Below are 12,053 nucleotides of genomic sequence, written 5' to 3' on the forward strand. Positions count from 1 at the left end.
ATTATCAGGTTTAAACTTGTTTTGAAATTAGTTAGATGATTTTATCTAATTATATTTGTTTTATAAATATATTTAGAAGTAAATTATTAGTTTTATATGTTTACAAGATACATTTATAATTTTTTTCAATACATTATTTTATTTTATTTTTCATTTGAGTGCGTTTTTTTTTCTCGGGCTCTCGCTCTTTTGCGCCTATGCGCCTAGGGCCTTTGATAACTATGGGTCATGGGTGCAATGCATTTAATATAAAATCAACCCTTTTATCAACCCTAAACAAAGTTAACTAATGGTTAAGCATTTTGTAAATCTTAGAAAAAAAATTTGTTCGGTGTGTGTGTGTGTATGGCAAAACTACTATTCGAACATATTAATTGCATTATGATGGCTACTAAATATTCAGATGCGGTCTTTGTAGTCGTTAGGTTAGCACCGTTTTACGCACCTCAACGCTGGTAGAACGATTTTACGCCCACTGCCCCGGAACGAGGGCGGCGTAACACTAGTTAATATTATAACCATGGGCACAAAATGCTTGCTTCATCTCCTTTACTAATATGAAGAAGATATTGATGTTAGGATAAATACAAGAGTTGAAAAGAGAGTGAAGCTCCTGAGACTCACTCAACAAGAACATTGGTTATGCTGATAAAACATACACACAGACCAAATATTAATCAAACAAAAAATTGGTTTAAATGCTCAAACCGGTGTTACATGATCGAGCACCCACTTTTCTCCTCGGTTGGTTGAACGTTGCCTTGCGGATACCTGTTTGGCTCGTTCGGGTTGTATGTGAACTCAGTCGTATCAAGCCCATACTGTTCAACATTTATAAAAACAAGACTCGATTATTGAATAGGTCCAATTTGGACGTGGATGCACATCTACTTATGATTTATCTCAAGCGGGTAAAATCAAAACATTTAGCAATAAAGGGATTTGGTCAAACACGTGTACTTTTAGTGCATATAACCCTCTTAGATTATTTTTGAGTTAATTGCCATTTTCGTCCCTGGAGTTTGTCCAATTATGTCAGTTCAGGCCAAATTTCAAATTTGTACCATTTCCATCCCAGTAATTCTTGAAACATGCTAGTTCCGTCCAAAAGAAAACATGAGTTAACTGTCATTTTCGTCCCTTTGGTTTGCCCAATTATTCGATTCAACCTTAGTTTTTTTGGATGAAATTGGCATGTTTCAAGAACGACACAGACGGAAATGGTACAAATTTGAAATTTGGCCTGTACTAGCATAATTGGACAAACCACAGGGACGAAAATGACAGTTAACTCATTATTTTTAAATAGAGATTTAGAATATTCGTGTAATAATATGGTAGAACATACCTATGTAGTTAATATCGGTGATATATATATATCGGTTATATCGTTCCCCTAGTAATCGGTGTCAAATATCGGTCGGAATATCGGTACCGATATTATCGGCGATATTGACCGATACAACCAATATTTGACCGATATAACCGATATATCACCAATCTATCACCGATACAACCAATATTTGACTGATATAACCGATAAATTCTGCATTATATTAAAGTTACCGATATCTCACCGAGATAACCTATATCTCAAATATCGGTCCTTGACCGATATCCAATATTTTAGCGCATTAACTGCATAGGAACATACACACACCTTTTCCCTCATTCGTGCACTCCATGCATCATTTCTGCTTGGACGGCTATCAAGGGGTCCAGTAACAGGAATACCTGTAGCAGGAACTTGTTGTCGGCTGATCAATGGTTGTCGTTGCTGCCTTGGTCCCGCTATGTATTCATCATCACTATCATAATCTGGTGGAGCATTTGCAGCCCGTACCATACAAGCTAACAAGAATACAAAAGCCTACAAATCCATATATAATCAACATAGATATATAATGTGACTAATAACTTTATTACTTACTGGTGGCAATAAAAGAACGGGTTGGATAACACGTCAAAATGAGTCAAGGCGGCCCAAGTTGACCCCAATAACATTTTGTCCAAATTTTGCACACTTTCTTTAAGATTTAATTACAGATATTATATCATGTCAAGAATAATGTAAGTTTTAAAGAAAAACCATTTAAAAGGCGTGCAAACAAGCCGAGTCAAGCCTGAGCTCGACCAGGATCGAGCTCGACTTGGTTCAAGCTTTGTTTTCAAAGCCCAAGCTCGGCTCGTTAGTGGTTTCTCAAGCTCGAGCTCAGCTCGTTTATTATCTATTAACAAGTATATAATATATAATAATATAAATAATAGACTCATTTAGGCTCGCGAGCTCGATATGTGAAGCTCGGGCTCGTTTACTAAACAAGCTTCTTTTGGGTTCAGGCCCCGCTCGTAAACAACTTTAAATATGCTCGACTTCTAAACAAGTTTAAATAAGCTCGGCTCGGCTCGGCTCGTTTACTAGACAACTTTTAATAAGGGGTAAATGTTATTAAATATTAATAAAAACTAATATTACACCAAGGCTCGACATGCCTGACGAGCGTCACATGCCAGGCTCGAGCTTGGGCTCGATAAATAAACGAGCTTTATTTTAGGCTCTAGCTCAGCTTGGGCTCAATAAGGCTTGGCTCGTTTCGCGCTTTTTCTCGAGCTGATCTCAAGCCGCTCAGCTCATTTGCACCCCTAGTCGCTTTGTGCATTAAAAATCCACTTTAGGCGTGATTTGACCAGTTTGACATGCTCAGCCTATTCGATACATTTCCTCCTAAGCTATTCTTTTTAAAACGTTAAGAGATAATTATTAAAAAACATATACAAGTAAACGGGCTGAAATTGGAACCTCTAGTTAATACTGTTTGCATAACATTTTTCAGTTTTCTGAAATATATTCACAAGGTCAACACTGATGTACCTCAAATATAACAGCCCCAAGAGCAACCCATCTGCATATTTCCCAATTCTTCTCCAGAAATCTATAAATCATTTCGAAATCTCCAGTTTTGTCTGGCGGGATCTCCTGATGACATAATTATGTTTAGATAATCAACTAAATACGATACCTCACATTGAATATCAAAGCAGTCGCTGAAAGCAAACTCACCGCTCTCCAGCTTTTGTCAAAGAAGATGAAAGAAGCGACTCCCAATTCCACCACAATTAACAAGAACACAAGGACAGAATACTGCATTGGCTTAAGGAAAACAAAAATATAATATATATACACGGGGGGATTTTAAGTTTTTAACCCCCTTACGTGAAAACGGATCACTTTGGGTAAATTCTTTTTATAAACAGGTAAACTAAAATATTACTGAAAAATAAACAGGACATACTTGCCTTTAGCCCTTTACAACTGCCTATTAAGAAACTAAAGATCATACTTTAATAAAATTTCTGTAATCATATTTGATATATTGAATAATAAATAAAATTAAGAGTAAAATGCCATTTTTGTCCCTGAGGTTTGGCCAGTTTTGCGACTTTCGTCCAAAGGTTTGTTTTTCCGCATTTGGATCCAAAAGGTTTGAAATCTTTCTGTTTTCATCCGGCTCGTTAACTCCATCCATTTTTTTTCCGTTAGTTCAGGGGTATTTCCGTCTTTTTGTTAACTTAAAGGGCAATTCGGTCTTTTCAGGGGTATTCGATCTTTTTACATAAAGTGAAAAAACGACTGAATTGCCTTTAAGTTAACAAAAAAGACGGAAATACCCCTGACTTAACGGAGAAAATGGATGGAGTTAAAGAGCCGGATGAAAATGGCAAGATTTCAAACCTTTTGGATCCAAATGCAGAAAACAAACCTTTGGACTAAAGTCGCAAAACTGGCCAAACCTCAGGGACGAAAATGGCATTTTACTATAAAATTGATTTAAAACTAGACCAAAAAGATTTACCCGTTTTGACATCCCGATTTGCCACCTACCTACAAAGGCAGGAAAGATTTTGATTGTATGAGCTTCAAGATTGATTAACTATCCCTTTGTAAGTTACACTCCTTTATATTAAAAATACATATACGATGGCTATTGGGGCCATAAAGTAGAAGGATACACAAGTTAGGCAACATCCACTTCGGGTTGCTGCTCCAATGCAACCAAAACAAGATATGATAAACACAGCTGCACCAATGCCAATAAATAGATAAATGAACCTGCACGGAACAAGCAACGTTAATCAGCTACTTTAATAAAACTGTTACGGTTACTATAATTCATGGCCGGCCCTGGGGGTGGGCGGGGAGGACCACCGGCCAGGGCCCGATATTTCGAGGGGCACATTTTTTTTTATAAATAAAACCCGACATGTATATGTAAAATATTTTTTAAATAGGATACACTCATACAAACACCAAGATAGGTCCCCGCCCCCCTTACAAAACTATTCTTATGGTTTAGATTAGTTATTAACCCATTTGGCATTAGGTTTAGACCTTTAGAGGGCCCAATACCCAATTTCGTTAAGGCCTAAGGGCACATTTTTTCGAGCTCGAAGCCTCGAACAGGGTACACGAATTCTCAGGGCCGGCACTGCTATAATTAAATATAAGTATAGGAAGTCAAGGTTGATGCCAATATGCATTTATAATTTTATATTATTTTCTTATATCTGGAGATGCATACAACTATGCAAGTATGTACTATTCATCTAGAGATGCATGCAACTATGCAAGTATGTACTATTCATATAAGTTTGCACACAGACATTTCCACTACAAACACACAACAAAAAACAATATGAATAGTCGATTAACCGCTAATTTAGTTATCTTCCTCAATTCCAATTCGTTGAAACTCTTTTTAAAGTCTGCCAACAAGGTTTTAGTTGCTTAATCAGCCACCCAAGGGTTATATACCCCATCCTTATAAATAGCAACAACTGTTTGATAAAATAAGTATTATAAAGTATGACAGGAATTTAAGTATGATTAATCATGTTTATCACATAATCAAACTATGTACACAAAATAATTGTTGCCCCAAATCAAAATTCTCATTTGGCCCAAAGTAATGATTTGTTATCCTTTATAACTCGATTATTTTGAGCCCAGATTATAGCATTCAGACATAGTCATAGGTCTACACGCAAATCATCTGATTTTTCGCTCATTGCCCTTTCAATATACGGATTATTAAGTACATGTGGTAGATGATAGAGATGGTTTATCATCTAGGAGATCACTTTGGTTCAAATCCCTTTAAGTATAAAATGCAATTTGAATGAGTGCACATTTAGCATACAAATTGATTAGCTTGAAATGATTGACAAAGCGAAAAACAATCAAAACAGACATATTTCAACAGAGTGTTATTCACCATATATTTCTGTTTTGCATTTTGGCCTGCTAGTCTGGATGCTAATAGTCTACCCCTTGATATATTAATTTAATTTTTAAAGGGAGCTTAACCAAAGTTATCGTCTACACGATCTGTGTTTAAAAAAGCGCGCTTAAAGCGAGCTTTAAGCGTGAAGCGCTGGAAACATCGCTTTTTTTGGTCTGAAGCGTTACATTACGTGAAGCGAGCTTTAAGCACGAAGCGATGATGGTTTGAAGCTATGATGGTTTGAAGCGACGCTTCAGCCCAATCAGGTCACATCTGGGCCATTTTTTAAGCCCAACAGTCTTTAAATAGGGTTAAATGAGGCCTGTTTCTTTACCCTAAGTGTGTTTCGACTTTAATTTATGTTTTAACTATGTTTTTTATGTGGTAAGTGTGTTTTTTAATCATGTTTTTGTGTTTGTTATTGATTAACAAGTAGAATAGGTCATATTGATGTGTACAATATATTTTTTTTAATTTTGAGCACTTCGTATACGTGAAGCTCTCGCTTCGCGCTTGAAGCTTCGCTTAAAGCTTTTGGAACCAAAACGCTTCGGAGCGCTTCGCGCTTTTATAAACCAAGTACACGATTAACCATCTTAATCTCATACAGAAAGCATATAGCAGTAACTTTACCCACCAGTTACATAAAAAACATTATATCATGTGACCTTCAAGCACTCACTTCTAATGTTTTTGAATCATGTTAACAACTTAACATGTAGCTGAAATCATATAACGATGACAACAAATTTTGCTTTCCAATTCCAAGACAATTATGCATGATCTTTAACCTAAAATGGGAAATCAAAGGAAAAGTGTTTCGGATAACAAAACACAATAAACACAAAACAGCATATGAAAGCATACCAAGCAGTAGGCAAGTTATCAAATATGCTGAGGTGAGACAGCGAGACAGCCATTAACATAGGGCGGCCAAGCTGAATCAATTTTCCATGTGGCGGTTCAAAGTCATGATCCATTGCGTCTTTGTACATAACAAACATGTAAACCCCGTATCCGATCATAGCTAGACCAATGAGTGTCAACAAGAAGTTCAGGAGCTTCAACAAACACTCCAAAAACCCCTTACAAGCCATACTATTGTTTTTTTATCGTGAATCCGCTCAAACCGACAATGTTATGATCTTATCAATTACTTCAATCCTACATTACAAAAGCCAAAAAGAAAGCATTGAATTCAATATCAGTTACAGTAATAGTAACATACAAGAAGAGAAAATAAGCACAATTACATAAAATATAGGAAACCAGAGATGATTTTTGTTACAAAAACATCCATGTAGGCCTTTAAACGAACCGAACGTTCAGTGAACTGCTCGGTAGGAAGTTCGTTTATTTAATAAAGAGTTAAATGTCATTTTAGTTCCTGTGGTCTGGGTCATTTTGCCAGTTTAGTCCAAAGGTTTGAAACGTTGCCATTTTAGTCCAAATAGTTTCAAGCGTTGCCATTTTAGTCCACTGGGTTAACTCCGTCCATTTTTTCTGTTAGCTAGAAGGGTAATTCGATCATTTTATATGGTCTCATTGCCCTTCTAGTTAACAGAATTACATATAAAATGACCGAAATGCCCTAATAGTTAATAGAATAAAGGGATGGAGTTAACCTAGTGGACTAAAATGGCAATGTTTCAAACTAGTTGGACTAAAATGGCAACGTTTCAACCTTTGGACTAAACTGGCAAAATGGCCCAAACCATAGGGACTAAAATGGCATTTAACTCTTTAATAAAAGAACGAACATGAAAACATATTCATGTTTATTTAAAAGCGAACGAACATGACCACTATTTATGTTCATTTAACTAAACGAACATAAACACATGTTTCGTTCGTTGATTTAGGTTCGTGAATATCCATTATTTTGTTTCGTTTATATTAATACAAAAGTTCAATATATATGCGTGTGTATACATATATTTGTTTATGTTTTATATTTTTTCGATACAAAAGTTCATTTACGTTCGCTCATCTATGGCCGTCTATGTTTATTAATGTTCATGAACTGTTGGTTTAGAATGTCAACGAACGAATATAAGCGAACGCGTACATGTTTATTTTTCTTAACGAACAAACATGAACAAGAAAATATGTTCGTGTTCAGTTAAAGTAAAATGAAAGAACATGAACACACGCCACACTTAGTATCCGTTCGGCTCATGCCTACATCTATGTGCAAATTGAACAATCAATCACTCCACAAATACTTTCATTACTAACTATTATCAAAACCTAGGGTTAAATCGGAATTGCTTCTTTACTTTTCAGTCAAGCAAAGAGATTCGATCACACACACACACACACTCTAAACCTAAACATCACGCATAATTTACGAGCTTATAAGTAACAAAATCGGCGGAATCATCTTCCGAAACACGTAAACATGAAATTGACCTAAAATCAAACAAGTTCTTCGTAAATTTCACAAACATAATTCAACGTGTTTACAATACACAACGTATAGATCAACAAATACAACCAGATTCATCCGAAATTTTATTGAATTTACGATCTAATGACGAACAAACAGCATTAATTTCGAAAATTAACAGAAACAAATGATGCAAAACCTAGTTTGAATTCATGATTGTAAACAGATTGAGGATGAAGTACTTACAGACGTAGGTAGTGATTATTATTGAGATTTGGAAGTGGAAATTGAGAGGAGAAGTGATATTGGTGGAATTGAAAAGTGGGGGTGAGAATAAATTGAAAGAAATATTAAGATTAAGAATAATAAATATAAATTGAAATAAATAATAAGAATAATAATTGTTGGTGAGTTTGATAAGGTGTAGAATAGTAGGAGGTCATGGGTTCAATCCCTATGGTGTGCAAGTTTAGCCATTCAAAAAAAAAAAAATAATAAATGAATGAAAAATCTGGTGATTTAATTGCTGGTTTATTAATTGTTTTGTGTGTGGACCAGGGTAATGACAACGCCTAACAGGTAAGTATTAATTAAAACTATTAATTTAATTTAATTTAATTAATATCTCAGCCAACCAATTATCTTGTAAATTACCCAGGCGTGTTTAATACGTAACTAATTTGAAGTAGAGAAGTGCAAGTTATGTATGAAAAATAATCGTATTCACTCATGACCTAGAGGTCTAGTGGTATGGTGTTTGTCTCTTAGGCAATGTGTACTGGGGCGCGAGAAGGGGCCATAGCGCCATTATGGCGCCGCGAACACCGCCCCCCCGGCGCCATGTTTGAAATTTTTTGGCCAGCGCGAACATTATAGCGGCGTGATGAACAATTGTTTTAAATTTTTTGACCGTTACAAACGGTCGAATTTAATAATAAAAAAAAATCAATTTCTTTTTAAACTTTCCTTTAAAATCATTCTCATCTCATTATTTTTTTACCATACACATTCAAACATTCTCATCTCTCTCAATATTTTATACAATTCTTAAATATTTTATACAATGAATCCATTCAACCGGGGCTTCATTCCTCCCCGATCTAGTGCGGACCCAAACCAAAGTGGCAATCCTACTCGTCCCGTGGCACCGGTTCCCACTAGACCCAACCCTTTCGGCTCGGGTTTTCTCGATTACAATCAACAAAGTCCCGGGTTCATGAATCTTTTGAACCAACCGCTATCATGGGACCCTAATCTCTACGGGTGGAACCCAAGTCAAAACATGGATGGGATGGGGTCGTCTCAAGCGTTTGGGTCGGCTTAAGCGTTCGGCTCCCCACTACACGAACCCGATGTTGTTCCGGAGACGCAACCCGAGGTACCGGATACGCAACCGGAGACGCAAAAAGGAAAAGGAAAAGCAAAACGGGCACATAAAAAGAAAGTGGAAACCAACACCCGAACGAAAAAAAATGTGCAAACGTGGGAGCCCGAAGAGGAGTATGCGTTAACCCGCGCTTTCATCGATGTTTCGGAGGACCCGGTCATAGGTATGTTTATTTTTTTTCTGTTTTTATATTTTTTTTCTGTTTTTTTTTATTTTCGGTTTTTTATTTTCTGTTTTTAAATTTTTTTCTGTTTTTTTTTATTTTCAGGTTTTTATTTATTTTGTGTTTTTTTTATTTTCGGTTTTTTGTTTTTTATTTTCTGTTTTATAATTTTCTGTTATTTATTTTCTGTTTTATTATTTTCTGTTTTATTATTTTCTGTTTATTATTTTCTTTTTTTAATTACTTTCTGTTTTTTATTTTTTTTTTTCTGTTTTTTATTATTTTCAGTTTTTATTTTTTAAATTTTGAGCTAACATTTTATATTGTTTTGTGTGTAGCAAACAATCAAAGTAAAACCGTATTTTGGAACCGAATACGAGAACTCTTTTTCGAGCTCATGGGTAGGGGAGAGGAATACCGCCTACCGGACTCTATATCGGGGAAGTGGTCCGATATAAACAAAAAGTGCACAAACTTTCAAACCGTGTACCAACGCTTGTATTCCGGGTGGAAAAGTGGAAGTAGCGATGAAGACATTACGCAAGAGGCATTGGTCGAGTATACGAACGCTAATGGCCATTTCCCGTACATGAAGTGTTGGCAAATCCTTCGCCATAGCCCCAAATGGGCCGTCGTATCTACTCCTAGTGGTCGTTCGGGAAATACACGGCCATCAAAGAGGTCCAAAACAAACGAGTCGGGTGAACCCGAAACGCCAACATCCGACGCTCGAAACATCGGCTTGAACGAGGATATTCCGGATGACGAGCCGGTGGAGGAGCTACCAAGACCGCCCGGAAGAAAAAGCCGGGCGAAAAAACCCGAGTCGTCGTCGATGTCTATGGGAACGAATATGAGTCACGCATTTTCGGAGATAAACAAGCGGCTTCAAGACATACACGAACTCGGTAACAAACGTTTGGAGGAGAACGAAAAAGTTACGGAGATTATGCGGGATCGACAATGGGCTCACGACTTTGACTTCTACTCCAAACCGCACGACCACTTAACGGGAAAAGCTTTGAAAATGGCGTTGGCACAAAAGGAGCGGATTGAAAAAAAATATAATTTTTGATTGTGTAATTTTTTTTATGCTAGTTTAATGTTTTTTTTTTCTAGTTTCATGTTTTTTTTATTTTATTGTACTTTTTTTATTTAATGAAATGAATTTTATTTTTAAAAAACTTACAAAATGAATTAAAAAAATAAAAATTAAAAAATGAGTAATGATTACACAGGGGCTTTATGACTACGGCCTCAAAATTCATAACGCCCCATAAAGCCCCGGGGTGACGTGGCATGCCACATGTCACATAACGCCCCTAAAAAGGCTTTATGACTGACTACACATGCCCTTAGAAAGAACTAGTGGACACGGCTTTTCAGTGAAAGGAACAATCATTATGTTTCTATGACAGAAAGAATAACAAAATGAAAGATGCTTTCTGTGTTTTGAATCTGTTTTGATTCAGGATGGAGGACGTGGTATAAAGCTCTTAGGGGCTTTATTAGGCCATTTCATCGTCACGTCATACAGGGGGCTTTAAAGCCCATTCTTTTAACTTGCAGGGTGTGGTTTAAAGCCCCCCTTTAAGCTATAGCGCCCACCTCTAACCAATCTCAGCCTTTATCCCCTCAATTCAGCTTGTTAACACAATGGCTAGGACATGATGGCGCCCCCCTTTAATTTCGACGGGATAGTCGATGGCGCCCCAGGGGCGATATGGTGGCTGAGGTGGCGGAGTGGCATTAAGCCACACCCACCGGCCTCATAAGTTAGGAGCATAAATTTGAATATAAAATAAAAGTGATATCGATTTAAATTTAGTTACAAACAAATAGTTATTGATTAAATTAATTATTAAACGTCGTCATAGTTTTCAATTTTCAAATCCAAACACACAATTACTGAATATAAGTAAATTTAAACAAACCCATTTTGTGTTGGTATCGGATTCAAACAATAGATTTCATTTGATCAGATTTAGTGGGGCTAATCATCACCATGTTGTACACACTTGGACTGTTGTACATGATCACATGAACATGCTTTTAGTTCCATAATAACATAAGTTTAATTGTTACACACCTTTTTAACGAAAACTGGCACCATAATAACATGATTTGCTTCATCCATACTCTCAAGAATAACAGTCACATTAAAGTCTGTCATGAATAACCGTCACATGAGCAAACAATCCTCCCCCCAACCACCCCAATCAACCATTATCGATCTAAGAACTATACACCCATATACTAGGGCTACTCGCCTGTATACCAGGGCTATATGCGCGTATATCATATGTAAAGAGGTATGGTCCCAGATCTTGCACCAGGCTTAGGCGCAAGTGACCATCACCCGGTTTACTTTCCCACTCGACAAAGAACGTGCCTCAGTCCGTGTGGGTGTGCGTGGACCCGGTTTGCTTTCCCACTCGGATAAAGATGAGATTCTCACCTTGTGTATGAAAATGGTTGTTTTAGGCAGTATACACAGAATGCGGTTATTGCTACTAAAGATGGTAGTTGTTACTATCATCTGAATCCACATCTTCTACAACTGTCGTGTTACTACATTTCGCACATTGCCATGTACATACCCGCGCCGGCGCGCGCGGGGATTACATCGGATGATGCAACATTCCGAGACTACAACACCGCGCGGGCGCGCGTGGGAAAGGCGAAGGAAGTGCAGAGTAATGTGCAAATGTGTTGTTCTATACATGTACGACTTACCCAACACATGTTACGGTCTTGCGCAAGCCCGCAAGGCGCACGCGCAAGGGCAACATCTTATAATAATGCAAGTGGAACAGTCACTTTGACTTCTGT

General features: G+C 37.0%; 2 protein-coding genes across 2 annotated transcripts; one reads left to right on the plus strand and one right to left on the minus strand.

Annotated features, from left to right (window-relative positions):
• Positions 1 to 523: 523 nt before the first annotated feature.
• On the minus strand, positions 524 to 8,170 carry LOC110930425 (tobamovirus multiplication protein 2A). Its single transcript, XM_022173725.2, has 7 exons — positions 7,918 to 8,170; positions 6,150 to 6,446; positions 4,012 to 4,111; positions 3,062 to 3,142; positions 2,873 to 2,977; positions 1,661 to 1,870; positions 524 to 821 (listed from the first exon to the last, which is right to left on the minus strand). Exons 2-7 carry the CDS (start codon positions 6,377 to 6,379, stop codon positions 714 to 716), a joined length of 834 nt encoding a protein of 277 aa, XP_022029417.1. The 5' UTR covers positions 6,380 to 6,446; positions 7,918 to 8,170; the 3' UTR covers positions 524 to 713.
• Positions 8,171 to 8,696: 526 nt separating this feature from the next.
• On the plus strand, positions 8,697 to 10,296 carry LOC110932430. The gene is made up of 2 exons (XM_022175766.2): positions 8,697 to 9,221; positions 9,560 to 10,296. The coding sequence occupies exon 2, from the start codon at positions 9,619 to 9,621 to the stop codon at positions 10,294 to 10,296; it is 678 nt and encodes a 225-aa protein (XP_022031458.1). The 5' UTR covers positions 8,697 to 9,221; positions 9,560 to 9,618.
• The last annotated feature ends 1,757 nt before the right edge of the window (positions 10,297 to 12,053 follow it).

The sequence above is a fragment of the Helianthus annuus genome, chromosome 3 (genome assembly GCF_002127325.2).
Source record: "Helianthus annuus cultivar XRQ/B chromosome 3, HanXRQr2.0-SUNRISE, whole genome shotgun sequence".
NCBI lineage: Eukaryota > Viridiplantae > Streptophyta > Magnoliopsida > Asterales > Asteraceae > Helianthus > Helianthus annuus.

Excerpts from the sequence above, each read along its gene's own strand:
- LOC110930425 (XM_022173725.2), bottom strand. The coding sequence starts at position 6,379 with ATGGCTTGTAAGGGGTTTTTGGAGTGTTTGTTGAAGCTCCTGAACTTC. Across the intron at positions 4,112-6,149 it reads GATAACTTGCCTACTGCTTG|GTTCATTTATCTATTTATTG; the intron begins GTATGCTTTCAT and ends TGTTCCGTGCAG. Across the intron at positions 1,871-2,872 it reads TTGGGGCTGTTATATTTGAG|GCTTTTGTATTCTTGTTAGC; the intron begins GTACATCAGTGT and ends ATGGATTTGTAG.
- LOC110932430 (XM_022175766.2), top strand. The coding sequence starts at position 9,619 with ATGGGTAGGGGAGAGGAATACCGCCTACCGGACTCTATATCGGGGAAG.